At 54.3% G+C, this 27558-nt stretch overlaps 2 protein-coding genes across 3 annotated transcripts; one reads left to right on the top strand and one right to left on the bottom strand.

The window, feature by feature from the left end:
• Nucleotides 1–395: 395 nt before the first annotated feature.
• ERCC6L (ERCC excision repair 6 like, spindle assembly checkpoint helicase) lies at nucleotides 396–4708 on the bottom strand. The gene is made up of 2 exons (XM_032702005.1): nucleotides 4614–4708; nucleotides 396–4447 (listed from the first exon to the last, which is right to left on the bottom strand). The coding sequence occupies exons 1-2, from the start codon at nucleotides 4664–4666 to the stop codon at nucleotides 643–645; spliced, it is 3858 nt and encodes a 1285-aa protein (XP_032557896.1). The 5' UTR covers nucleotides 4667–4708; the 3' UTR covers nucleotides 396–642.
• A 488-nt stretch (nucleotides 4709–5196) lies between these two features.
• OCRL (OCRL inositol polyphosphate-5-phosphatase) lies at nucleotides 5197–26891 on the top strand. 2 transcript variants are annotated; one of them, XM_032702008.1, is made up of 23 exons: nucleotides 5197–5259; nucleotides 5690–5769; nucleotides 6598–6636; nucleotides 7078–7185; nucleotides 7264–7356; nucleotides 7690–7810; nucleotides 7899–8060; nucleotides 8972–9073; nucleotides 9528–9642; nucleotides 11385–11501; nucleotides 11647–11834; nucleotides 13189–13300; nucleotides 14764–14873; nucleotides 15811–15946; nucleotides 17083–17193; nucleotides 17432–17597; nucleotides 17794–18029; nucleotides 21463–21486; nucleotides 23729–23848; nucleotides 24058–24142; nucleotides 24621–24748; nucleotides 25275–25386; nucleotides 25500–26891. In XM_032702008.1, the coding sequence occupies exons 6-23, from the start codon at nucleotides 7746–7748 to the stop codon at nucleotides 25622–25624; spliced, it is 2214 nt and encodes a 737-aa protein (XP_032557899.1). In that variant the 5' UTR covers nucleotides 5197–5259; nucleotides 5690–5769; nucleotides 6598–6636; nucleotides 7078–7185; nucleotides 7264–7356; nucleotides 7690–7745; the 3' UTR covers nucleotides 25625–26891. The 2 variants fall into 2 exon arrangements, with proteins under 2 accessions (XP_032557899.1, XP_032557898.1); XM_032702007.1 differs by having other exon boundaries at nucleotides 7075–7185.
• Nucleotides 26892–27558: the final 667 nt, after the last annotated feature.

The raw sequence follows: 27558 nt of genomic DNA, 5'->3' as shown, positions 1-27558 counted from the left end.
CTGGGTGTTACACCTGGTGCCAAGCAGATGCTGTGCTGGCCTCCTCTGCTCCACTTCCTCCACTGTTTGGAGAAATTAGAGCAGCAAACAGCTTTTAAATCTTTTTAACTCCTCCACAGCCAATCCATTCTCAGACCACCTTACAACCAGGCTGCAAGAGCTGTTCTCTCTTTTGCACCAGTATCCAGCTCACAAATGGTGGGTGACATTCAGGCACCCAAGTTGGCTTATTTCAAGACAAGAAAGAGGGAGGAATCACATCAGCCCGAGGCTGGGCTGTGCAGTGGCCATGGAACCACACTGTCCCCATCCTCTCAGGGGAGAGGAGTGACAGAACCTGGAGGGGCAAAGGGTGAAGCCAGAGCTGCCAGCTTAGAGAGGGGTTTAGACATCAACATCTTTTTATTAAATAACCAGACAGAAACATGAGCTATTTTCACCTTTGTGAGCTGACTCCACAGTGAAGTTCCCTCCCCAGCATCCAACACCTGGATTCTTAGACTGTTTCCTCAGAGAGGAGACGCTGAGTTTGCTCAGTCACATGAGTGAATGGGAGGCACCAGCCTGGAGCTGGCTCAGGGATCCTGGTGCAGACACATGTTAATGAAGAACAGCCAGACTGTGCTCACAGAGCCACACCCTTCACTTCTGTGACAGCTGTCTGTACAAGTTTAGAGTCAGAAGCATAACCTCAGGATCTCCACTTTTTATGTCAAGAGCTTGCAGGAAGCAGTCCAATGCCTCCTGGAGTTTCCCATCATTCTGAAGCTTCTTCCCACTGTACACCAAGGTGTCATAATCTCCCACAGCAGGAGAGGAATTCTGACCAACCTCCTTTTCGGAGCTGCTTTCCTGGGTGAAGTAGTCAATCTGCTCACCCGACTGGAGCTCAGGGTCACCAGTGGATTCCTCCTGAGATGACTCCGTCTCCTCCGCCTCAGACTGCTCAGATTCCTCACTATCTACATGGGAGGACTCTTCACCTGTATCAAGTGTTTCTCCAGTAGGTTCTTCTTCAGTCTCAGCAGATTCCCCAGTACATTCCTCAGCTTCTTCTTCCACAAGCTTGTCTTGCTCCTCATCAGTGTCATCATCACCTTCTTCACCAGTGGTTTCCATGATTTCCCCAATATCCTCCACCTCATCTACTACTTTGTTGATGAATGAGCGCCTGGAAGCATTAGACCTGCTACCACTGTTACTTAGTTGAGGAGAAAAGATGGCTCTAGCTCTGCTTCTGCCACATTTAGGGGTGGACGCGCTAATTCCTTCCAGAAGTTGGTGCCCAAGGCTGTCCAGGGGAGAGGAGGGCATTTGTTCAGGCTGCTCTTCACTCTCGCTGTCTGAAGCAATTCTGTTTAAGCATTTCCTCCTATTAAAAGTAAAGAGACCACTGCTTTCCTCCAATGCTTCACTCCCTTGCAGGGAGGCATTTGGCTCTTTCTCATCTGCGGGACAGGGTTTGCCACGGTTACTGTTCTCACTCAGCTGACTTTTGTTTGGAGATTCTTTGGTTGGAGTTTGACACAAACTTTCTGCCTGGAGTTGGAAGCTCTCGTTGGGGTGTTCCACTGACCCTTCCCTATTTGAGGCATCCTTCCATCCCTCTTCAGACTCTTCCAAGACCAGATTGAAGTCAACTTGATCCTGGAGAGAAAGCACAGATGTGTCCTCCAAGTTGTCTTCCAGCACACGAGACTTGGAGAGCCCACCATGGATTTCTGGTGTGACATTTGATAAGCTCAGCACTGTGGAAGTGGAAGCTGCCTCAGGAACGTCCTTCTGCTCTGTCCCCAGGGCAATGTGCGGGTCAAGTACCTGAACTGACATTTCTGCATCCCTTTCAGGATTGTCAGCTATGCCAGACTCGTTGGAGGAATGCTGATGATGCCCAGGCAGGTCATTCCCTGCCTTAGCCAAGCTGTCCGAATGTACATGGGAATGCTGTTTCTCTTGGAGGCTCCGACTCTCTTTCTCAAGTGCAGGGGATGATGGTATAATGCTGGACTCGGGATTTTGCTCAGATTCTTGTATATCACCTTGTTCTGCTGCCTTGCTGGTATTAAGCAGCTCTGTCTCTATACTTGACACATCTTGTGGCAGTTTCTGCTCACTCGAGTCATCAATAGTTAGAGTTGTCATTTTGGAGCTGACATCAAGTACCTGGACCTCCTCATCCTCTGTAAAGTCAATAAATTTGTCTTTTTCATGTGCATCAGCTACTGGTGGGGAAATAAAGTGATTTTTGTCATTCACCCCTGGAGACAACTTCTTGGGTCCAGAAACCAATCCTGGTGGTCTTTGCCACTCCTCTTCACAGGCATTTCTGATCCCCTCCATCCTCTGGTCTCTGAGCTGGGACTCCAGCTGGACCAGCTCATGGGCTTTCTGTACCCTCCGCTGGATGTACTCATGGGCTTCCTCGCTCTCCACTTGCTCCTCATGAGCAGTGTCCTTCGTGTAGATCAAGTCGTGGTCAGAAATGCCAAACATCGCCAGCGAGTGCAGGTAAGCAATGTGCTCGTCCAGCTGCGTGTCGGACTTCCTCTGCATGGCGTGCAGGGACTGCAGCTGGATCTGAGTCACAGACGTCCGAGTATCTTCCAGCGTGAAGAGCTCCCTTAGTTCCTGTTTGGAGAAATAGCGGAACGGGTTCTTTTTGTCACCAGTGGTCTGTCTGATTAACGAATCCTTAAACACCTGCCGCCTGTATATCTTCTCTTCCACGGTGCCGCAGGTGATCAGCCTGTAAATCACTACGTTCTCTTTTTGCCCGATCCTGTAAGCTCTGTCCACAGCCTGAGCGTCGGTCGCTGGATTCCAGCTGGGATCAAAGATCACCACTCGGCTGGCTGCTGTCAAGGTTATGCCGACGCCCCCGACCTGCGTGGTGAGCAGGAAGACAGAGTAGTCCGTGTTGCTCTGGAAGGCATTGATGCGCTTCTCCCGCTGCGTCAGGTGGGTCACCGTGCCATCAATGCGCAGGATCCGGAACTGTCGGCGAGACAGGACGAGCTCTATGATATCCAGCATCTTCCTCGACTGTGAGAACACCAGGGTTCGGTGTCCCTCTTCTCGCAGTCGTTCGAGCAGTCCCACGAGGAACTGCATCTTCCCAGACTCCTGGATCATGGTCTCATCAGAGAGATGATCTATTTTATTCGCACCTGAAAGCATATCTGCTTCGCTCCTATGATCCTGCTCAAAGTACTCCTGCTCTTCCAAGCCCAGCTGGATACAGGCTCTTGCAGACAGAAGCCTGGGGTGGTCACAGAGCTTCTTCAGGACTGTCAGCTCAGCCAAAGGTGATCGGGTTGTCATCAGCACTTCCTTCACGTGATCCAGGCAGAGAAAGTTCCTGTATATTTCTTCCTGTACCGGTGCCAGATACACCCACACAACAAAGTCATTTTTCCTAGTGAGAGATGGCATGACAGGAGCCCTGTTCTCACTTGGATCCTCAGGAAGAGGAGCATCTGCTTTATCAGCAGAATAGCTTTTGATGTCTTCCTTAGTTCTTCTGAGGAAATAGGGCTTTATAATGGCCATGAGATTCTCTGATATCTTTAGCCCCAGCACTTTCTCACCTGGAGTTGCATCCTTCTCCCTTGCCCTGGTAATGGGATTCTCGTATTCCATTTTAAAAGTTTTGGCTGTTCCCAAGAGGGAGCCTTGGCAGGCAAAGTCAAACAAGGACCACATTTCCCGCAGGTTGTTCTGCACGGGGGTGCCCGTGAGCAGGACGCGGTGCCGGGCTGGGATCGCGTACGCGCACTTCGTCGTCTTGTTCGAGGAGCACTTGATCTTATGTGCTTCGTCAAGAATGACGTAGTCCCAGACAAACTCCTCCTCGTGGCAACTGGCCAGCTGCTTCCAGTTGTTAATGAGCATATTGTAGCTCGTAATGACGATGCCGTTCTTCCTCTGGACCCTCTCCAGGTTCCTGGTGCGCTCCGCCTTGCTGGTGCCGTGGAACTCCTTGACACGCAAGCCGGGGGTCCAGCGAGCGAACTCGGCCAGCCAGCTGCTGACCAGGGTGGTGGGCATGATGAGCAGGACGTGCCGGATGAGCTCGGCGTCGAACATACCCGAGAGGAAGGCGATGACCTGGATGGTCTTGCCCAGGCCCATGTCATCTGCCAGGATGCCACCTGGCCTGCCCTCCCGGTGCAGGCGGTACAGGAATGCAACACCTTCCCGCTGGTGCTGGAACAGCTTCTCGTGCATCTCCCCGTAGATCAGCAGGCCGCTGCCGCACACATCCACGAAGCCTTCATCCTCCTCCTCCTCCTCCTGCTCTGCCGCCGCCGCTGCCAGCGCCTCCTCCACCCGCTGCATGCGACCCCGCAGCTTCTCGCTGGGGCGGATGGCGGCCGCCAGCCGGAACAGCCGCAGCGCCTCTTCCAGGTCCCCATCGCCCGCCGCTGCCTTCGCGCTGGTCACGAACCTGCGGGAGTCACCGTGAGCACCGCGCGCCCGGGCTCGGCCCGCAACCGGGGGAGGTTGGCCCGCCACCGCCACCCCCGCTCTGGGGCCGCCTCTGCCCGCCCCGGAGCCCCTCGCCCCCGCCGCTCAGTCCCGCACACCGCCCGGCCTGGCCCGGCCCCGCTCACCCCCGGTACCGCTGCTCCTCGTCCGCCGCCTGCCCCGGGGCCGAGGCCGCCATGGCGCTTCAAACCCGGTTCTTCCCGTCCTGCACCGCGTCACATGCAAATCACCTCGGCTCGCAGCCAATCAGCACGGGGGCGGGAGCAAAGGGGCGTGGCTGTGCGCTGCCCCGGGAGGGCGGGGGACTCCGGGACCGGCACCGGTCCCGTGCTGTTCCCGCCGTGTGGGAGGCGAGGCGAGGTGCGGGGCACCCGGCGGGAGTCCGGAGGACTCGCAACTGCCCTCGTCCCCGGTGCGCCCCCGCTTCCCGCCGCGCTGTGGGTGCAGCTCCACCTCGGTCAACGGGTGGTGGGGTCCGCCCGCCGGCAGGGGGCGCGGGGGGCGGCGGCGGGCGGCGCTCTGCCCCGCTGTGCCCCGCGCCCGTGACCGGCGCGGAGTCGCCGGGAGACCGAGCGCCGCCATGGAGGCGCGCGCCGCGGGCCGCGGCCTGCTCGTATCCACCGGGAACGGCGGGGCCGGGCGGGCGGGCGGGGCGGGGCGCGGTGCGGAGGTTTCCTTAGCTGCGGCGCAGAGCGTTGCCGGCGCGGAGGTGCGGGCCGGGCGGCGGGAGCCGTGTGTGCTCGGCCTGGCGCGGCGGGGCGGCCGCTACGGGTGAGTGCGGGCCGGGCGGCGATGGGGCGCGGGGGTTCGGCCCGGCCCGGCTCGGCTCGGTCGGTGCCACGGCCGCCGTGACTCTCGGGAGCCGAGCGTGCCTCCGGCGGTCTCCACTCATCCTCCGGCCGTGCCTTGCCGGGGCTCCTCCGGCCGCCGGAGCCGCAGGGTTGGAGTTTGTGTGGTTCTGGATCTGCCCCGTGCCAGGCAGAGTTGAACAGCTCTTAACTTCTCCCCACGGGCACCCGCGTCCTGCGCGGTCCCACCTGTGTTGCTTTTTCCTTGTTCCTTCCCCATCAATACAGCGATAGCAATCAAACACCGTGTCTGTGTACACACGGCTCCCGCGGCTGTTTGTGTGTGTTGTATGTGAGAGAACACGGCGTTGCTGCCGGGTTTTTACAAGCCTTTTTTTTTTTTCTGTCCGCAGGATCGTTATCCACTCACAGGAGAAAGAAAACTCCGATCCGGATTATATTCCCATCAACAGCCGCTTTAAGTGTGTGCAAGGTACTGACTGCTGGGGGAGGGTGGGAATCCACTGCTGTTCGTCCACAGTCCACAACCCCCAATTTAGCGGTGTTTCCTGACCTCCCTCCTGAGCAGGTGTGGGTTGTATGCTTCCCCGCGAGGCTGCAACTCACAGTTTATGGAATCCCCTTGTTCCTCATCCAAGTGGTTTGTCATTCCATGTCAGCATGCAGTTGTGAGGAACTTGGCTGGCCCCGGTGCGTGGTGGGCTTGCAGGGGCTGGAATTTGGTGTCTAGTGGTGTCTGTCTCTCTGGCTTCTCTGTCGTGTCGAGAGTTGGGAACTTTTGCCTGATTCCTGCATGTTCAGATCTAAATTTCCATAAGGTCTGGCAAGCTCTCAGCTCCCAGCAGTTGGATCGGGAAGGGCTTTAGGCCTTGGCTTGGAAGGACTTAAATAGCTGCAAGTGTCCTTGGGGCAAATCCTTGTCAGGAATAAAAGCAACTTTAGCCAGATTGGTTCATTCCCTTCTGTGCAGCTCAGTAAGGTTCTACCCCTGGTCTTGCACTGTAGAGAAGCTCTGAAGTTCCTTGTCAGGTTGGTCTTTCCCAAAGTAGCTGCACTGATAGGGAAAAACCATCCAAGTGTGTGAGAACTCTGTGTGCTGGGAATCTCCCTGGGACACTTGGTAGGAGGTGACTGTCTAGGTTCTCTGTGCCAGAGCCGTTAGGAATGTACATAAATTAGAGCTGTTTGTTCCTCTTTCAGGACTCTTTTGTGGTTTGTAGCAAGCAGTGTGATTATTTAAGTCCTCAGTTACTGCAGCATCCAGCATGAGCTGTCCTGATCATGTTTTTCTCTTTTCCAGAGGCAGAAGAAACTCTACTGATTGATATAGCTGCAAACAGTAAGTTTTACAAGGGCAGTGGTGTGGCTGACCTGTCAGGGAAGAGCTGCCTGGTGCTTGTTTCACCTTCCCAGTCTTCCCCCAGGCTCTGTGTTTGTCCTCTGCTCAAGCCAGGGTTGTTTTCCCTCTGATGTTGTCATCTGGCTCTGCCAATAACTAATTGGTTATTGCAACAGACAAGGCCTGCAATGCAAATGATTGAAACATTTGCAATTTTTCATACTGCTTTTAGAGCTCCTCTCTGATAGATTGCAGTAGGGAGAAGGATTCCTAAAGCCAGAAGAACCTGCTGAGGATACCCCAAGCAGGGTGGGGGGATTTGAGAAGCACAGGGAGAGTAACTTAGGTTTCCATCAGAAACAACATCTGGAAGTTGTGTGTAAAGCCTGGTGACTGACTGTGAGCCGGCCTGGGCTGACTGTGTGAGTGTGTTTGAAGCAGGCTGCAAGGTCCGGATACAGGGCGACGAGACACCGGAGCGGCTCTTTGAGATCCCTGACGAGGAGCGCTGCTTGGGATTCCTGTCCGAAGTGCAGAGCATCCAGGAGGGTGAGCAGAGCTGCACCTCTGTGTGTGTGAAATCCTCTGACTTGTCAGCAGTTTCTGACAGGGTGGGGTTTGTTCCAGCCCACCTGAAAGCTTCTCCTGAAGCCAAGGACGGAGCCATCTGGCATCAGGTGGAGAAGAGCCTCCCGGGTCTGTTGCAGGCCTCTCCTCCAGGTACAGTTGGCTTTGCTCAGGGGCATGTGCAGTGCTGGGGTGCTTGGGGTGGGACCTGGATCTGACCCTGCCCTTGGCAGCCTGGCCTCTGCTCCCTGGTCTGTTCATTCCTTCCTGAGTGCTCTTTTCTGCCTTAGTTTGTGTGTAGTAAGCTCCCTGCTGCCTTGACTTGTGATTAGTGCCCCTTTCTCCCATTCCCTGAGTCGCACAGTTGATAAATTCCTGTTATCATTTGGGTTCTTTTTGCTTTCTGTGGAGTTACATTTTTTCCATCTTGATCAGAGCTGTTTCAGATTGTTTCTCAGGGCACTGTGCTTGGATTTTTCATTACAGGAGCTCTGGGGTTTGAGGATGACTTCAGCACTCTGAGCCTAGAAGAGAAAAGGAATATGCAAAACCACCAAGCGGGATCTCGGCGGGAGCCCCCACCTCCTCCTGTTCCTCAGAACAGACAGTAAGTAACACAGGGCATCTGTTCCCTTTTTTGCTTCTCTTCCTAGACAGCAGAACACGTTCCAGTGCTGTTTTTGCCTCCTTCCTAGATTTCCCCGAGAGAGAGAAGGTACATCCAGAGACCAGCCCAAAGTGACCAACACGATGCGCAAGATGTTTTTGCCCAGCACGCAGTCAGGGCAGAGAGAGGGTCTCATCAAACACGTGCTGGCCAAGAGGGAGAAGGCCTACATCAACTGGCACAACTTCAGGTGAGAGTGGGGAGGAAGGGACAGAGCTGTGGGATCTCTGCTGTGAGCTCAGATCTCGCCCAGGTTTATGTCCTGGCAGCTGCTGATGGATGGCAACTCAAGTGGCCAGTGAGGATGGTACAGCCTGAAAGTCACCAAGTGCCCATGGTGCAGCTGCTCCTATTGTGTCTTCTCCCTGTGTGTGTCAGATCTCCTGAGCCTCAATGAAGCTGGAGCAGTTGGGCAGAAAGGGTGAAGGTAGATGTCTCACCACGCTGTCCTGATTTTGCCCTACATGACATGGTGCTAAAAGACCCAGATGTTTGCTGGTGGAATGTCTTAGTCCAGTAGGAGTGTCACTGGGAGTGACCCACACCTGGGAGAATTTTTTAAGGAGAGGCTGGATAGCCTCAGCCTGGAGAAAAGGAGGCTCAGGGGAGACCTCACTCTATACAACTCCCTGACAGGAGGGTGGAGCCAGGGGGAGTCTGGCTCTGTTCCCAGGTAACAAGTGACAGGACAAGAGGAAATGGCCTCAAGCAGTGCCAGGGGAGGTTCAGGTTGGACATAGGGAAGAATTTCTTCACAGAGAGGGCTGTCAGACGTTGGAAGGGGCTGCCCAGGGAGGCAGTGCAGTCCCCATCCCTGGAGGTGTTCAAGAAACAACTGGATGTGGCACTCAGTGCTCTGGGCGGGGTGACAAGGAGGGGGTTGATCACAGGTTAGACTCGATGACCTTGGCAGTCTTTTCCAACCTCAGGGATTCTGGGATCCTGTGAATTTCAGTTCCCCCCTGGCTGGCACAGCCCCACGCAGGGGCAGCTCCCCGTGTGTCAGTGTGTGCTCACAGTGTCTGCTCCCAGCCAGGACACTGCTGTGCTGCTGTGGTTTTCATTCTGTTTTCTGATGGTTCAGCTGCTTTTGTGTTGTAGGTTTTTTGTGGGAACGTGGAATGTGAACGGGCAGTCTCCTGACAGCTTCTTGGAGCCGTGGCTGGTGTGTGACACGGAGCCTCCGGACTTCTACTGTGTCGGGTGAGTGGCAGCAACCTAGATTTACTAACAGGGCTGGTTCTTTGTTGCTCTTGCTGGGATCCTGGAGGGCTGTGTTTGGTTTAGGTTCTTGCCATGCTCCCAGAGGCTGCACAGAGCTGAGTTGTGTTGCACAGGAGCTGTCTGAGGGCAGAGAGCTGTCGGATGAGGCAGAGGATTGGGTTAAACAAGGCTGGCGTGACATAACCAATTTTCCTGGAGGCATCTGCAGAGTTCCCTGGTTGTCCTCTGCCTAAAGGGGTGCTGCCCAGGGGAGAGGGTTGCTAGGGGGTCATGGGTAGGGTCTCAGAGGCACCATGGGGAAATTGTGCTGCTTTATTTAGCAAGTGGCCATAAGGAGCTGCTCCTCCAAGGGCTGTTGCTGGAGGTTTTGCATTCCTGTAGGAAGAGGGGGATGTGCATGAGGGCTGAAGGTGCTAAGCTCTTGGGTTTCCAGGTTCCAGGAGCTGGACCTCAGCACAGAGGCTTTCTTCTACTTTGATTCTACGAAGGAGCAGGAGTGGCTGGCTGCTGTGGAGAGGGCCCTGCATCCTCAGGCCAAGTACAAGAAAGTGAGTTCTGCTCAGTGGTGTGTCTTGTCATGGAGCTGGCATGATGGGAAGGAAAAGGGAAAGGGGCTTCCCCTTTCCTCACCTACCCAAGGAGCAGGGCTTGGAGAAACCAAGGGTGGTACTGGGCATGTGTCAAGTGTGCCAGGTTAAATCTGGAGTGTGTATTTCTTCCCCACAATTGTGGGGGAATATTGTGCTTCGAAGCAGAAATTTATAAAGGTGGGGATCACAATACCTTTATCAAATAGGAAGGTGGTGCCCGGGAAGTAACAGGTTCAAATCCTCTACCTGTGTTACCATCTCACCCTGTAGTATAGAAGCCAGGTGTGTCCTGAGCTGGTAAATCAAATGAGTAACTTTTTCCTGAAAGAATGGGATGATTTATGAAAAAAAAATCTTCCAGAGGCTGTTGCCTTGGGACAGAATTGCTTCGGCTGTGGCAGGACTTTGTTCTGGCTGGTTAAGAGCAAGCCATTGGTTTTATGTCTGCTGTAACAAACCTTTCTGCTGCAGGGACCAGTCCTAAATATATGAATGGGTTTCCCTGTCCTCCATAGCCCGCGTGTTCAGTGTCACACCCTGTCCTGCTTGCTCTGAGCTGAGCTCAGGGGCAGGTGTTACAGGGAGTGAAGCAGGGAACAGAGCACCTTGCTGAGCTGAGACCTGTCGAGGAGAGTCAGGAGTCATGGCCTGCAGTGCAGAGAGGCCCTTTTCTTTACTTGAGTTTTGGGTGAATTCCTCCCACCCTGGTGAAAGAGAGAGCACAGGATACGGCTGCAGGAGGGGGAAGTGGCTGAAGCTGTAGATAAGACTTGTGGTCACTTGTAAATTCCACTTCTGCAGAGCAGACTGGGTGCTGGGCTCTTCCAGCTCTCAGCTTCTTCCCTCACTCCCTAGACTTAATCCCAACACATCTGAAAGTTTCTGTGAGGGTGCAGACTGCACTCCAGAAGGTGAGGCCTTGTCACTGTTTCATAGTGGTGACCCCACTGTTTTGGAGGTTCAGGAAGATCACAGACTGGGCAGGCATTGGCTTAGCACATGTAAAAGATCAGCAGCAAAGCCAAGATCCCCACTGGGACACAGCACATGAGCACGGTGTTAAGCCCTGGGGGCTGAATTCTGCAGCAGAGGAGAACAACTCAGCTCCAAAGAGAGGCCCTTTGCTTTAGGGAACGAGTGTTTCCTGAAAACCAATCGACCTGTACAGCTCAGAGATGCCTTTTGATACCCCATGCACGTCTGCCTCGGGGAAATAAGAACATCTTTGTCCATTCCCCTTTGCATGTGCCACTGGCTCTACTGGAGTTAGGAGTAAGCCAAGGTGAGCCCTGACTCCCAGCTGCACCTGCAGCCTCAGCACAGCCACAGCTTTACGCCAGAACTGGCTGGAGCACTCAGGGTCTTCTCTGGTTGTGCTGACAAAGGCTGAGACCTCACCAACAGACCTGCTGCATATTTATTCAGTTTCTCTTACCTCATCCTGTTGTAGAGAAGCACCAGCATGGGGAATGCAGTGAGCTCAGCACAGCTCACAACTCTGGGGAGTGACAGGTTGACCCCCAGAACCTTCCTGTGGGACAGAAGGCCCTTTCAGCGATGTTATTAAATTTAGGGATTGAGTACAAAACATGATGAGGAACGGGGAGAGCCAGAGCAGCAGAGCATCAGGCAGAGCAGGCAGAGCAGAACTGCATTCCCCCTGCCTCTCTGGGAACTCAGGATCCCGTTTATCTTCGCAGGTGCAAATGGTCCGTCTGGTTGGGATGATGTTGCTCGTATTTGCTAAGAAGGATCATCTGAGCAATATCAGAGAGATCGTGACGGAGTCTGTGGGCACAGGAGTCATGGGAAAGATGGTGAGTCACCGAGGCCAGCTTGTTGCTTCCCTGTATCCATGCGAGAAGCAGCACAGCCTGTTTTTGTTTACCTGTGCCATCCCTGTCCCCTCCCTGTGCCACACCTGACTCCTGCTCTAACCCCACTGGTACCTGCTGTTCCCAGGGCAACAAGGGCGGCGTGGCCGTGAGGTTTGTGTTCCACAACACCACCTTCTGCGTCGTCAACTCCCACCTGGCTGCCCACGTGGAGGACTTCGAGCGCCGAAACCAGGATTATAAGGACATCTGTGCCCGGATGAGCTTTGAGACCCCCGATGACAGCCTGCCTCAGCTCAACATCATGAAACACGAGTGAGCTGTGTTGATGTTTTCCCTTTTGAAGCGGTGTTGGTTTACCCAAATCGAGCCAGAATTGCAGCAACGGGAGGTTTCATGCAGATAAGTTTTCTGGCTTGATAAAATAACAAGAAGTGCCAAGGGCTGTGCTGTTCTGCAGCTCCTGCAGACAAACCATGGTCACCTCTTCATTGCGCTGTCTCCAGCATCCCTCTCCTTGCATTTGTGTGTAACTCTTCAGCAGGCCTAAACAGAATACAAATGACTGGTAATTCTGTAGTTAGTATTTAAACCATTTAAAAAAAAACAAAAATAAAATGTAGAGTGGATTAGTGCAGAAAATACTTCAACTATTAGATTATCCTTGATAATCCACTGGTGGAAATGTTGAGGTTTGACTATAAACAGGAAGAGTTCTGGTACTAGAGGGGGGGGTAAATTTTAATCTTTAAATGAACCCTTTATGGAGTAAAGAGTGGGTCCCAAGAGTGTTTCTTTAGCTGCTAGTAATGACAAGGCTGTAGGTCCATTTGGAAACCTGGAGAGGAGCAGGGCGGGAGTGAGTGCTGGTGAGGTGTGGCTAATGGCTGAGATGGGAAACAACATCCAGAAGGTTGTAAACTCCACAGGAATCTAACTCTGCTCCTGCCAATTCTGCATCAGTTGGTCTTTGTTGGGCAGATGGTGCAGCAGTAACCTGCTCTGATTGAATGAAAGGCAGTGAAAAACCAACAGGTAAAACCAGGATGTCACACAAGGCGTGACCCTGCAGATACAGGTGCCTCTCCTGCCCAGCTGGCTGACAGGCAGGCTCTGCTTACTGAGCTCCACTACTTCCCTCTTCTGAACATGTGAAGAGCCTGAATACCAGCTAGATTTTGTGTGAAGCTTGGTGGGATACACTGGTTTCACTTCATTAGAGGGTCAGTGCTGTTCTCTAGCTTTTTTTAGGCTGAGGCAAACTCATTATCTCCCACTAAACTAAGTCTTCAATCCTTGGAAGATTCCACAGGAGATGGACTTAGTCCTGTAGGATCTGCTACCACTAGAAATTTCTGCTTTTGGACTCAATCTTTCATGTCTTCTTTTTTGTCTTCCACATGTCTCAACCATAATATGATTTAAAAAAGGGAGATGTTAATTGCTGATCTGCTCTGAAATTCTTCCCTGTGAGGGTGGTGAGGCCGTGGCAGAGCTGTGGCTGCCCCTGGATACCTGGAAGTGTCCAAGGCCAGGTTGGACGGGGCTTGGAGCAACCTGGGCTAGTGGAAGGTGTCCCTGCCCATGGCAGGGAGGTGGAACAAGATGAGCTTTAAGGTCCCTTCCAACCCAAACCATTCCATGATTCTATATGTGTCTTTGTTTCCAGTGTTGTCATCTGGCTGGGAGACTTGAACTACAGGCTGTGTCTACCAGATGCCAGTGAAGTGAAGAGTCTCATCAGCAAGAACGAGCTTCAGAAGCTGCTGACATATGACCAGGTCAGTGAACTCACTACATTTGCCCCGTCCTTGAGGGGTTGTCTTGGTTTAGGATATGCCTGTGCTTGGAAGGAGCTGGCAAACATGGAGCTGGGGAAGGAGCTGGAGCACAGGTTTGATGAGGAGCAGCTGAGGGAGCTGGGGGAGCTCAACCTGGAGAAAAGGAGGCTCAGGAGGGACCTTCTCACTCTCTGCAGCACCTTGACAGGAGGGTAGATCCAGGTGGGGATCAGGCTCTGCTCCCAGGGAACAGGGGACAGGAGGAAACGGCCTCAAGTTGTACCAGGGGAGGTTTAGGTTGGATATTAGGGAAAATTTCTTTCTGGAACATGCTGAACAGCCCTGGCACAGACTGCACAGGGCAGTGGTGGAGTCCCCAGTCCTGAGAGGATTTAACAGACGTGTGGATGTGGCACTTGGGGGCATGGGTTAGTGGTGGCTTGGCAATGCTGCAGGAACAATTGGACTCAATGGTCTTGGAGGGCTTTTCCAATCTAATTCCATGACACTCTGTAAGAAGGGTCTATAGACATAGACACTGGACCTTGACGGAGTTTTGGGTGCACTGGTGGCAACAACCCCCTGAACAAAACCAGATTGTCCATACTGGATTAACTGGGTGACTCAGGCATTTACCATGGAGGTGTGTCTCTGTCTCAGTGCAGGAGTTCTCTCTTATGTACAAACTACAAGCTGAACACAGGAATTTGTAACAGCAACAAAAGCTGCTGTGATCAGTGTTGTGGAAGAGGTATTGATTTGGAGCCCAAATCTGCTCAGCTAGCTTGACCTGAATTCTGTGCTGCCACCTTCCCCGCTCGGCACTTCTCTGCAGCACCCTGAAACCCAGGGCAGGTACCTTTCAGGTGAAGGATTGCTCCTGTGAAACCCAACTGCAGTTGTGCAATATCACCTCTGACACAGTCTAACAGTGAATCTCATTCTGCTCTGTAGCTTGTTTCTGTTGTGCTGCAGAGCTTCGTGCAGGAAACAGCTGTGGCTTAGGTTTCAGTGAGGAAAACAACAAGGAGATTTTTCAGAAGAGGAAACGAGCAAAGGAGGGTGGTGTCAGGTTATCAGCCGGGGGCAGTCCTAGAGGCTCTTGCTAAAATGGTTGGCAGGGAAAGTTTAATAATGGTGACCTTGAGCCTGAAAACTAATGAAGGCATTCAGCACAAGCAGAGCAGTTAGTATTTCCCTTAACTCTTATTTGATGCTGCCTGCATGGCTTGGTGCCCATTTGTACTCGGTCTGTTTGGAAAACATTCCACTGACGAGTTGAATTTTTACCTCTCTTAAAGGTGTGAGGTCTGAGAGGCAATTTGGGGATGTCTGTGAATTCCGTGCCCACAGGTCGTGGTTGCTCTACCTGTAGATCTGCTCTCTGACACTGCTGTGTGGGGGAGGGTTTATTTGATTTGGTTTGGTTTTTTTCGTTTTAAAGCTTTCTTTTTTTGCTTTAGCTGAATATTCAGCGCACTCAGAAGAAAGCATTTGCAGATTTCATGGAGGGAGAGATTAAATTCATCCCCACGTATAAATATGACTCTAAAACAGATCGCTGGGACTCCAGGTACACTGGCTGCCACTGGGCTTATTTACTTATGACATAAAAAGCATTTTCTCCCAAAACTTGATTTCCTGCTTCCTAGAGCTGGAGGTACCTGTCAGTGTTGTGTTTGCCCTCCTTTCTTTCCCCTGTTTTCTGCAATAAGCAGCCCCTGTGTTTGAGGAATGGGCGCATCCCTTGAACCGCAGTTGCTGCCAATCCTGCTGGATGAAGGCAGGTGAAGCATGAGCTCAGGTGGCCCTGCACTGGGGGCTTTCTCTTTTACCAGGGACAGGCAAACGCATAAGAAGGAATTGTAGAGATAAGGGAACAGGCTCTCTGAGTCACCCTGTCCCCTGACTTGCACACCCACGGGTGGCTGTGCTGTGATAGCAGCCGTGGTTCCTGCTTGATGCCTCCCCCAGACACGGCTGCATCTGCTGCAGGGGCTGCTCCGAAGGGAGAAACTCCCAAGAAGGAGTTTCAGACCATATAGTGATTGGATTTGACTTTGCCTGTGATTATGAATCAGCACAGTAGTTAATCTGAAGAAGGATAACCTAGGATTCAGTCTTCATAACATGATAGTAATCGCTGAGTAGACTTTCCATAGTGGAAACAATAAGTGATGGATCCAGTTGTGGGCAGAAAGATCTGGCGGCAAAAGAAAGTCATGCAGCTTGGGTCACAGCACACATGGCTTCAGGCTGTGGAAGTGGGCTTGACTGAGTCGTTTTGTTTTCCTGATGCTGGAAGGGACAGGAATTTTAGCTGCTGCATCAGAAAAAGGGGTAGAGAGCAGAAGAAATAACACAGAATTCAGGTTGGGGGAAGTGATAGGGTTCATCCCATCACTGCTGTGATGGTGGGGGTGGAGGGAGCTGGCTGGCTAGGAAAAGGAACAGCTTGGTTGGTTTGTTAGGATCGTTGGATTTCCCTGGTAACCTCTTTTTCTTTGTAGTGGGAAGTGTCGTGTGCCGGCGTGGTGTGATCGGATCCTTTGGAGAGGAGGGAACATCAGTCAGCTCCGGTACTGCAGTCACATGGACCTGAAGACCAGTGACCACAAGCCTGTCAGCGCGCTTTTCCGCATTGGGGTAGGTTTATCCATGTGCTGGGGCAGGATCCCAACAATTCCAGGCATTCCTTCAGGAGTCAGGACACCTCTGCTAAGGCTGTTGCAAGAGGACAGATGAACCCAACTGATGTGTGGCTGCTGTGGGGGTGCTGCCTCTGGCAGTACTGGAATGGGGGAGCCCCTGTGTTCTCCCCACTGCATGGAGACACAGCAGTAGCCTGTGTCTGGTTGTACCTGGTGCTGCCCCAGATGTGTCAGCAGACTGTCACTGGTTCACACCTGAATGTCTTTGGTGGTGAGTGGCTGGCAGGACATTTGGGATTCCTGGCTTAGTGAATGGGGACAGTCCGTGTCCATTTTTGCTGCCTCCTGCACTCCCAGAAGGGGTCAGGTCAGAAGGGACCACAATGGGGCATCTGGTCAAAGCTCCCTGCTCAAGCAGGGAGCATGTGGCAGAGGATTGCATCCAGATGGTTCTGGAATATCTCTGGTGAGGGAGACTCCACACCCTTTCTGGGCAATCTGTTCCAGTGCTCAGTCACTGCACAGGGAAGAATTTCTTCCTCATGTTCAGATGGAACTTCCTGAGCACCAGTTTCTGCCTGTGGCCTCTTGTCCTACTGCCTGGCACCACTGATGCCTGGTCCATCCTCTGCCCCCTCCCTGCAGTTACTGACAGACATTGATAAGATCCCCTCTTAGTGTCTCTTCCTGAGGCTGAACAGGCCCAGCTCTCTCAGCCTTTCTTGGTCCCAGAGATGCTCCAGCTTCAGCATCTCTGTAGCCTCTGCTGGACCCACTGCAGGAGCTCCATGTTCCTCCTGTACTGAGAAGCCCAGAACTAGACACAGCACTGCAGATGTGCCTCACCAGGGCTGAGTGGAATAGGCTGAGTCTCCTTGAAAGAGATTCCCCCAGTGATTTCCCAGTAGTGTAACCAGTGGCCAGACAGACCCTGGTAACATCTGCAGGGGTGAAATGGGTAAGGTTGCAGATGCTGCTTGGGAGTGCACCCAGGCACGTGAACCCTCTCAGCCTTTCAGCTGCACAAGCAAGTGCTCAGAGAAATAGTTCACTTCTGCAGTTTGGTCATGACCAAGAGAGTTCCTGTGAAGCCGATCAGAAGCTTTGCTGAGTGTTTTCTGTCTCCCACAGGTGAAGATTGTGGATGAGCAGAAGTACCGGAAGCTGTTCGAAGACATCGTTCGTATAATGGACAGGATGGAGAATGACTTTCTTCCTTCACTGGAGCTGAGCAGGAGAGAGGTGAGGATGAGACCAGAATCACTGTCACCTCCCAAACACATCAGCCTTAGAAGTGCCAGAAGTACATTTAAAGACTTTGGTTCAATGAACTCAATTATAGGAAATTGAACTCTTTCAGTGCGCTCCTCTCAGCCATGGGGGGGCCACAGCAATGTCTGGGGGCCACTGCAGAGTCTGGGGGAGTCTGGATGTGTGCCCCATTGTGGCCACTAACGTCACTTGTGTTTTCTCTTTGCAGTTTGAGTTTGAGAACGTGAAATTCCGTCAGCTGCAGAAGCAGAAGTTTAAGATTACCAATAATGGGCAGGTCACCTGTCACTTCTCCTTCATCCCAAAGCTCAACGACAGCCACTACTGCAAACCGTGGCTTCGGGCTGAGCCCTGTGAAGGTTACCTGGAACCAGGTGAGTTGTGTATTGGTGTAGGCTCCTCCCATCTCTGTTCAGTCCCTCCCGTCTCTCCCGTGTCCCATGTTTCTTGCCATCAGCCTTGTCTGTTTGTCTTCTCTTTTGTGGCCTTTGTCCTTGCCATTGTATATTTGTCCTTGTCATCCCTTTTGGAGAGTGTCCGTGTGTTCTTGAGATCTCCTGTGTGTTGCAGATGAGAGCACAGATATCTCCCTGGACGTGTACGTCAGCAAGGACTCGGTCACCCTCCTGAACTCTGGCGAGGATAAAATTGAGGATATTCTTGTCCTGCACTTGGACCGAGGGAAGGACTATTTCCTGACCATCAGTGGGACCTACCTGCCCAGCTGCTTTGGCACCTCCCTCGAGGCTTTGTGCCGAATGAAGCGACCGATCCGAGAAGTTCCAGTCACCAAACTCATTGACCTGGTGAGTGGCAGTGTTCTGGAGGAGCTCCTTTAACAGGGAGAGACCTGACTCCTTTCTGATTACTCCCAAAAGCAGGAGTGCCTCCAGCTCAGATTGGCTGTGCTGGCCCTGAGCTGAGTGACTTTTCACAGAGTTTGAGGTGCTCTTTTATTCTTCCCCTCCACCACAGCCAATGGCTTTGGACAGCCTATACTTTATCCCTTTTGTCTGAGTAGACTCTAAACATTGTTTGATGGGACAAAAAAGTGATCCCAGCACCTCATGTTGGTGTTAGTGGTGCTGGCAGGCTCAGCTGGGTGGCACTGTGTATCATAAGAGGTGTGATTGAGGTCCTGTCCTCTCAGGTGCCAGGGCTTCTTCTGCTGTGTCAAGTGCTCCAGGAGCCTTTTCCTTCTGGATGCATTCCCACTGCTCAGGGCAAAGGAGCAAGCAGAAGCAGGAGGACTGAAGGAGGGACTGTGGTGTTGGGTGTGGTGTGCTGATGGGCACAGCTCAGCAAATGGGCCATGTCATGGCCTCTCTGGCCAGTTTCTCCCACACCAACCACAGTGAGAGATAATTCATCACTGAGAGATAATTCATCACTGAGAGATATCTCTGTGGTGCAGAGAACTGTTCCTCTCCTCAGCATTCACCAGCTCCCAATATTCCTCCTCCTGAAGCCTGTTGTGTGCATGTGAGGGGGTGCAGTTCTGCCCTAGTCACCCTTTGTCCTTTGGGTGTCTCTAATGGCCATTTATGGGATTAAGCCCCATGTTGGGGATGTAATTCTGATTTCCAGGCTGGTTTCATTTGTCTCTCCTGATGGCCTTATCTGGCCCTGTTCCAGTGAGGTGCAGCAGCTCCTGAGTTCTAGTCCATGTCCCCATTCTTGTTCAGCCAGGAAAGCCATTTCTTTCTGTTCACCTGAAAGCTCAGCCCTGTTTGTCTCTATGCCATGTGATACCTTCTCTCTTCTCTCATTTCTCACAGTCTCACCCTTCTATGAGGGTTTTTTTGTCCAGTAGGCTGCTCCTTTTCCACCTCTGTAGATTTGCCAGCTTCCACTCCCATTGCTTCCACATTTTCCCTTCAGCAGTTGCCCCATGCTTCTTGTTGCCTCTTCCAGTTCCCACCTTTTGTTGTAGGTCTCTGCTTTACTTTTCTGACAAGTCCAATACACAGAAAGGTCATTCTTACACTAGAATTTTGACTTTGTAACACACAATCAGGCTAAGCAGGATCCAGGTGGCAGTATACATTTGCCTCCTCAGGTCAAGCAGCTGATCCAGGCTTCAGGCTCTTCAGACTTCTCAGGATTCGATTGAAAGTCAGTCTTGTTCTAGAACTGGATCTGGAGTGTTTCATTGGCCTTGGTGGCTTTTCCACCTGCTTTTTCCTGCTCAGCGCTGAGTGCTCTACCAAGCACCTCTTGCTTGATAGAAACTTGGGCCCAGACTCTGTCCTCACAGTCACACACTGTTACTTTTCTAAGAGTACTTTGAGGCTTCTTCTCCTTCCTTTACCTGTAGATTTCCTTCTCCTGTCACTCACTGAAACATCTAGAAATACAGGAATCAATCAGCAAAGAGCACCTGCCCCAGTGTCTGCAGCATGGACATATCCCCAGTGTCCAAGGGGAGGGCTATTTTAGGTGTTTTGGTTCTGATCTTACCTGTGAGCTGAGAAATTCTTGGAGACAGACCAAGCTGAGCACTTCGTGCCCCAGGGCAGTGGTGCAGGTGCTGCCTGCTCTGCAGCCCAGTGTTTGGGTGCAGTTCCCTGTGTTTAGGTACTGCTCAGGCTGTGTAAGGCCAGCAGTGTCTGTGCCTTAAGAAACACTTTCCCTCCTTCACTTGTGTGGTTTTAGGGCTTGTCCTTCACTGCATCCAGCATTTTCCTCAGCCTGCTGGGCTGTTTGGAGGTCTGGAGATGCAGGTCAGTAAGGGGCTGAGGCAGGTGGGTGTTGGGTAGCACAGTATAGATGGGAGTTTGTCTGGAAATGGTTCTCCTGGTTCTCCCAGGAGGGAGACACTGACACTGCTGCTGACACTTGAGCACCTCTCCTTTGTGATTTCAGTATTAGTGTCTCATCCTGTTTTTTCTTGGGATCCTACTGTGGGCTTTAAAAAGCCTCTTGAAGAACCTCTGTCAGAAACAGGTGAGTCTCACAGAATGGAGCATTCAGTGCTGAAGGCTCAACATTAGGGAGAAATTCTTCCCTGTGAGGGTGGGGAGGCCCTGGCACAGGTTGCCCAGAGAAACTGTGGCTGCCCTATCCCTGGAAGTCTCCAAAGCCAGGTTGGACGGGGCCTGGAGCAACCTGGGATAGCGGAAGGTGTCCCTGCCCATGACAGGGGGTGGAACGGGGTGTGCTTTAGGGTCCCTTCCAACCCAGACCATTCCATGACTCTATGAAGAGGTGAGCAGCCAGGCACAGGCAGGTCAGGGGTGGTGAGGCTGGAGATGACTCACCCATTACAAAATGAGCCTGTGCAGGTGGCTGTGTGCCCTCCCAAACCTGTGACTGTGTCCCTCCCCCTGTGCCTCAGAAGAGGAACCTGTGCCAGCTCCTGTTTGGAGCAAGCTGTTCCCAGGAAGAGGCCAGTCTGTTGTTGCTGTGTTAGAACTCAGGGAGCCTCCAAGGGAAGCAGGCACTGCAGAGGCCACAGAGGACCCTGAGATGCTGCTCCCTCCCCGTGTGCCCTGTGCCATGGAAGCTGCAGTTGCTCCCAGCTCGGCCTGGGAGTGTGTTTGGGCTGTTCCCACCCCGAAAGGTTGATCTGCCAAGACTCAGCTTGGACAACCTGCTTCTGTTCCCTCCTGCAGGCTCCGTGAGCAGTGTCCAGCTTGCCCTGGCTGGTACAGGGTTGGCTGTTTGGGGATGCTGAGGGCTTGGCACGCTCCTCCCCGCACTGTGCTAATGCTCTTAGGCTGCGGCAGCAGCAGCCGGGGTTTGAGCACAAACCCTCATTTCCCTGACAGTACCCAAAGCTGCTTAGGGGCCCTGCAAGCTCCGCAGCTGCCACACACTCAGAAACACAGATTTAGCCCTGGGAATATTTTATCTCCAGCCCGGTCACAAGGGAAGGTGGCTACAATAACATAGGGACGTTGATTCTGACCAGCGGAACTTCTTCCTGAGGGACACGTTTCACCTGCCCATGGCCCAGCTGTTGGCCAGTGCACAGCACCGTCCAAGCCCCTTGGAGGGTTTTCCAGAAATCCTGACGAGGTTGTGCATCATGTGAGCAGGATTGTTGCTAATTGGCAGGCAAATCTCTCACCATAGGTTTAACTTTGGCCTTGTCAGCAAAATGTGTGAGGGACCCGGTGTTCAGTGGGTTCTTGTAATGCAAATTAAGCTTCTGCTTAATCAGAAGAGTTAATCCAAGAGTGCTTTCTCCTTCTTAACCACACTTTTTTCCTCTTCTCTCTTTCCCTCTGCTCTCAGGGAGAAGACAGCTTCTTAGAAAAGGTAACACAAGCAATTGCAGTGTGGCAGTCTGCTTCTCAGTGGTGTGTTTGTAAAGAACGAGAGCTTTTCCCTTGTTTTCTGTGGCAGAGGGAAGGGGAGGGGGCACAGAGGGGACACGGCTGCCAGCAAAGCCTCTTAGCACAGCTGTGGGCTGGATGAGAACATGGAGGAGCACACAGATCCAAGCCCATCTGAGATGTTAATGCTCACCAAATTTGCTTTGGGGAAAAAACTTACTCTTCTGATCCTGGCAGCAATTCTGGATGTTCCCAGAAAAGATTGGCAGCCTTTGGCACACCATGCTTGTAAGGTGGGGTTTACCACAGCACCTTCTCAGACCTGTGGGGAGAGGGCTGGAGCAGGAAACTGAGGTCTTTTGCTCCTTCCAGCTTGTGTCCCTGTGGAGGCCGAAGGAGGGCCTTTGCAGGAGGTGGATGTTGCTGCACCTCCTCAAACAGTGTTGCTGGGGCTGCCAGCTCCAATGGCCATGATGCCCAAGCAAGATCACTGCTTCCCTTGGCACCCGTGCTCTGTGCTGGAGCCAAGCAAGGAAAACATGTCCTTGGGAGAGCAAGTGGGAGATGCCGGGGGTGTTCCCACCCTCCCTAGGCGGGCTCTGGCATTTGTAACTTGTTTGAGCTGGCTCTGCACTGCCTTCCCAGGCTGGGTGAGTTGTTCCTCCCCAGGCTGTCGGTGCAGTGACAGGGTAAAACAGGAGAGGGAAGGGATGTCCCCTCTCTAAGAGGGGATTGAACTCGGGTGTTAAACCAGATGAAGCTCCCAGACTCCCTCCTGGCAGAGGAGAAGGGAGGAATTTGTGCCTGCCTTCTGGGAGCATCCTTCTGTGGGAGCGTCTTCCCGTGGGAAAGACACGGCCATGCGTCCCTTCCTCGCACGCGGCAGGAGAGGGCGCTCAGGGCCCAGACAACTCACACGACACCTCCTCCTCTGTCTCCTCCTCCTCTTCCTTCTCCCCCGCCTTGAGGCACCCCGAGCCGTCTCCTCCTCCTCCTCCTCTTCCGTGAGCTGCTGGGATCTCCCGCTTGGAGGTCTCCGCAGTTCTCCCGGTCATGCCAAGGGCTGCTCCAACACTCGGCTCCAGCGATGCGCTGGCACAGGGAGTTTCTGTAGAAGAGCCCACAGCCCTGGGAGAGGGTCTGTACTCTCCCCTGTCTCCTTTTAGGGGAATTCTGTGGTGCTCTTGCTTGACACGCTGCTTCCCAACCTTCCTAGAGCACGTGGCTGAGCGAGGCAGCCGTGCAGCCACGACCACACATCTGCTGGCTGCGTCGGACCTGGCGGTGTGCAGGGCAGAGCTGTGCTGTGCCTTTTGGCAGCTGCGGCTACTGCCTGTGCCACTGGGCTTGTGACAACCCAGGGTGTCTCTGGGTGCAGTGTGGAAGCTGACCCTGGCCCTGGCTGCTGCCAGGGTGTGCTACAGGGACAGCCATGGCAGTTGTCACCTCAGCTGCCAGCTGGAGTGAGGTGCTTTGTGTGTGGCTTGTGGGCTCCTCTGCTGGTGGCCAGGGTTGTGTTCTTGCTTGTGCCGGTCTCTGGGTGCTTTGGGAGTGCTGGGCATGGCTTTCTCTTTGGAAGGAATGTGAGTGATCATGAAGCGAAAGTGAAATCAAACCAAGAATATTGATCCTGTTAAAGCTCGATGTGATGGAGATGTCTGAGCTGTGGAGCTCATCGGCTGCTCCACATGAGTAAGCGGGAACCATGGCAGTGGTTCTGTGTGCTCAGTGAGACTCTCCTTGGGAAAATCAGGGAAGAGACTCCAGAAATCGGGACTGCTTCAGAGCCCCGAGGGTAACCATGCCTGGAGCACATCAGAGCTGGGGCAGACATGACATCAGTGGGATGAGTGGGCCCGGGGGCTGGATCTAACCCAGGGTGGGAGCTCACACAGCACAAGGACTTGCTGGGTCCCAGCCTCTGTCAGCTGCAGGGTGGGAGCTGAGATGGGGATGGGCCACCCTGGGAGGCCAGAGCCCCCTCCTGTGGGGCTGGGAGGACTGGGGCTGTCAGGGGGTTGTTCCTGGGGGCAGCAGGAAGGGGCAGAGCCAGGACCTACAGAGCAATGGCTGATGCTGTGGAAGCAAGTCAGGGCCAGAGCAGTTGTGGGGTCCTGCTGCCTCCCCTCTCCTGTCTTTCCCTACAAGGGAGTAGGAAACCGACTGAGGGACTGAGACAGAGGGACTGAGGTTTCCCTGAACTCTCATGTGCTCTTTGTTCCCAGGAGAAATCCGTCCTGCAGATGGGCTCCCTGGACAGTGAGGAGGCAGGTGAGGTGCCGCTACAGGTGCCGAAGGAGATCTGGCTCTTGGTTGACCACCTGTTCAAGCACGCCTGCCACCAGGTGAGAGGGCCTCTGCCGTGCCAGCTTTCCTGGTGACCTGGTTCCTCATAAGCACTTGAAGATCAGATCCAATTTGTTGTTTACAGGGCAGGACTTTTCTGTGTGCTTGAGGCACTGGCTGGGGGTCTCAGGGTTCACCCCACAGTCACCATGTGCCTCAGCCTTTATGGGGAAGATGACTTTGTCCATCCCTGTGCTGTTTTTGGCAGGAGGACCTGTTCCAGACTCCAGGCATGCAAGGAGAGTTGGAGCAGATCATTGACTGCCTGGACACCAGCATTCCTGAGACAATCCGTATCCTTGCCTGATGGATCTCAGTTCTGCTGGGAGAGCTTGCTCTCAGGAGAGCTTGTCTGTCACCTTTACCTGGCAGGGTCCATGATGGGTGTGGGCTCCTCTCAGTCCCTGCACAACCTCTCTGGAAGCTGTGTGTGTGCTGGCCAAAGCAGCCAGGGGGCTCTGGAAGCTTCCTCAGGGCTCTGCCAAGCACAGGGATACTGGGGAGCATGGTCTGGAGAAGGGGCTAATGGAGCAGAGAGCTTCTGTGTGGCCAGAGGGTGGGGAAATGCAGTGTAGGGTGCGTGAAGCAATGTTTCATATGGATGGGGGACAGCAGAGGAGGAGAAGGAGGAGCAGTTAGGCAGGCAAGAAGCTTGCACGACCTCCAGGGAGGAAGCAGAGGTGAGCACCTGGGGAGGAGGAGAGGGATGGAGCATCTGGGGAGGGAGGGGATCTCTCTGCTCAGCACAGCCCTTGATTCCCATGGGTCCAGCGGGCAGTAATCACTCCGTGGCTGAAGCTCTCCTCATCTTCCTGGAGGCTCTGCCAGAGCCTGTGATCTGCTACGAGCTGTACCAGCGGTGCCTGGACTGGTCACACAACAGCCGGCTGTGCCGACAGGTGAGGGGCTCCTGCTGGCTGGGGGCTCTGCCATGACCCTGTGCCTTCCTGGGTCCTGCTCCCTTCCGAGGTGCTGGCAAGTGGCTCTGAGAGCAGGCAGCTCTTCTAAAGAGACCCCAAGTGAGCCTTGTGTCACCCCGAGGACATGGGGAATAGCAGCCCAGGGGAGGGGACAAGCCACCTCTAGTCCTTAAGGGCTTGAGCACCTGCTCACAGCTACAATTCTTGTCCTTCCTCAGAGGACTGTGAGTGGCTCTTTATAGCTGGTGGGGCAGTAAGCCAGGTCAAGCGTGTCCTTGGGCAGAGGGGGAAGTTTTGGGGCAGTGAGAACTTGTTTGGGGCACTTGTGGGCTGTGGCTCCTGGTGACACTGCTTCTAGGAAAACTGTTTCACCAGGAAAAAGCCCACGAGTGCCATGGGCGCTGGGCTGCAGCTGGGGGTCATTGCTCTGGAGTCCACAGTGCCACATGTGCCCAGGCTACAGCGACGGAAGCCGAGAGAGCTTCCTGACGCCATTTCCTTGCAGATGATCCTTCAGCTGCCAAGCTGCCACCGCAATGTGTTTCGGTACCTAATGTCCTTCCTCCGGGAGCTGCTCAGGTACTCGGAGGACAACAACGTCAGTGTCGCCATGATCGGTGAGTGGTGTTGCTCTGCTCCGCTTCTGCCGTCCTTGCTCCGTCCCAGCCCTTTTCTGCACCTTCCAAGGTCTCCCTAAGTCACCAGTGGCTGATTTTGCCTGCCTCCACAGCTGCCCTGTTCTCCAGCCTCCTCCTGCGCCCTCCACCCAACCTGATGGCCAAGCAGACCCAGCAGGACCGCCAGCGTGCCATCAACTTCCTCTACAGCTTCCTGCTCGCCGGGGACGAGGAGTGACTCCTGCCGCGTGCCAAAGCCGGGGCCCGCGCTCCAGCCGGGCCTCTCACAGCTCCGAGGGGTAAAGGCTCAAAGCTCTCCAAGTGCCATGTTTACAGTTGGAAGGGATGTGTTCCCCCTCCTTCCCACGCTGTGCCCCAGAGGACCTGCATGCTCATTGCACTGCCATCCACCACTGGAGCCTCCGGCTTCTCCGCGGGAGCCGGGTGGATCTGTTGATACCCGAGCACTGTGCCAGCACCTGTCGTCCTGTGGCTGTGTCACCCGAGTCACGCTTCTCTGTGTCACCCCCATCTCCCCGGAGCCGCTGTGGAGAAGGGTGGGGACGGCTGGTGCTCCCAGAGACCGTGGCACGCTGCGTGCCTCCGGTGCCAGGTATGCCTGCTGGTGTGTACAGCACCCCAGACTGGTGTGGGACTTGTGTCACCCTCTGCCACATGGCTGGCCCAGCCAGCCCTGATGCCGTCACTGTGCTATGGATCGTGCTGTCCCAGGAAGGTTGTTCGGACGTTCAGCCTCCCCCCTTTGGCAGGGCCTTCCCCTCTCCCCTCCCTCCCAGGGCCCCGGCACACGGGTCTGTCCCTGCTCCTCACATTGTGCCCTCACTCTCTCTTCCCCTGTGCTCAGCATCCCTTGGGGACACGGAAGGGCAGGTAGCTTGGAGTGGCCGGGGTCAGGCAGGGCCATGAGCTGCCCTCTGCTTCTCTCAGGCTGTCCTGTGCCTAGCACAGAGCAGGAGGTGGCTTCTGTCCCTCCATCCTGGCTTGCAGGACACGCTGGGTGACCAGGTGCCAGTGGATGGGCTCCATCCCCTCCTCCCCAGGAGGTGCAGGCTTTGGGGGGGTGAAAGGAGCCAGAAATGCACCTCAGGAGCCAGAGGAGCAGCTGTGGGGGCTGTGCTGGGGGCCTGCAGTGCCAGGGTCACACACAACTGGGGAGGGGACACCCCTGGAACTGGTGACTGAGGGTACAAGAGGGTGGCCCGTCCTACTCAAACACTAAGAGGCCTGTGGGGCCACATGGCCTTGGCTGAGGGAGGCCAGAGACACGAGGGGAGTGGGCAGTGGGCTGTTGTCGCAGAGCCTCTGCCAGCGCCTGGGCCCAGCCTAGGGTGTCATGTGTCTCCGTGGTCCCTTTGCACTGGCTGAGCTACCACGGGCTCCCCTCCCTTCTGCCTATTTTTTTTTTTTTCTTTTCCTTAAAATTTTTAAATTACATAATTTATTGGGAAACCGTTCGTTCCAAATAAACCTCCGTTGTGCAAGGCCTGGGGGCTGTGCCGGGCGTGCCTGCCCTCCCTCACGTAGCTCTGCACTGTTGGGGTGACACACAGCCCTGCCTGGGGCTCCAGGCTCACCCTGGGGGCAGCCTAGGGCTGGGCTCTCCCCCTGCCATCCCAGCAGCGAGCTGGGAAGAGCTGGGGACAGCAGCAGAGGGTCCCATGCCCCCAGTACCTGCTGATTGAGCTCCTGGGTGGGCCCCTGATGGCGTGGACAACTTGCACCCAGCGCTGGTGCCCCGACCGGCAGGGGCCTGGCAGGTGCCACACCGGGATGCAGTTGGCACGGGGTAACCCTGGGCAGTGGGCACAGTAGGTGCTGGTGCCTGTGTGTGGCACGTGGCTTTGGCAGCCCTGAGCAGCGGTGCCTGTGGTCCTCAAGGCCCTGCTGGCCCGCCAAGGGGAGCAGCGGTGGAGAAAGCCCGCGTGTCCTGCCGCAGGAAATGATGGCTGGTGTCATCTCCATCTGCTTCCTGCCGGCTCCTTGGGAGCAGGGCTGTGCCCAGGCAGCTGCTCCTGTGCTGTCACGGAGGGGACCAGCGCAAGGTGCCGGCATTGTTCCCGCAGCCACCACATTCCTGCCACTGCCGGCGGAAATGCCGGAGCGAGAGCAAAGGCCTGATGCTGCTCCCCAGGGGTGGAATGAAGCCTGGGC

The sequence above is a fragment of the Chiroxiphia lanceolata genome, chromosome 14 (genome assembly GCF_009829145.1).
Source record: "Chiroxiphia lanceolata isolate bChiLan1 chromosome 14, bChiLan1.pri, whole genome shotgun sequence".
NCBI classification, from domain to species: domain Eukaryota; kingdom Metazoa; phylum Chordata; class Aves; order Passeriformes; family Pipridae; genus Chiroxiphia; species Chiroxiphia lanceolata.
This window is presented reverse-complemented; position numbering and strand designations above follow the sequence as displayed.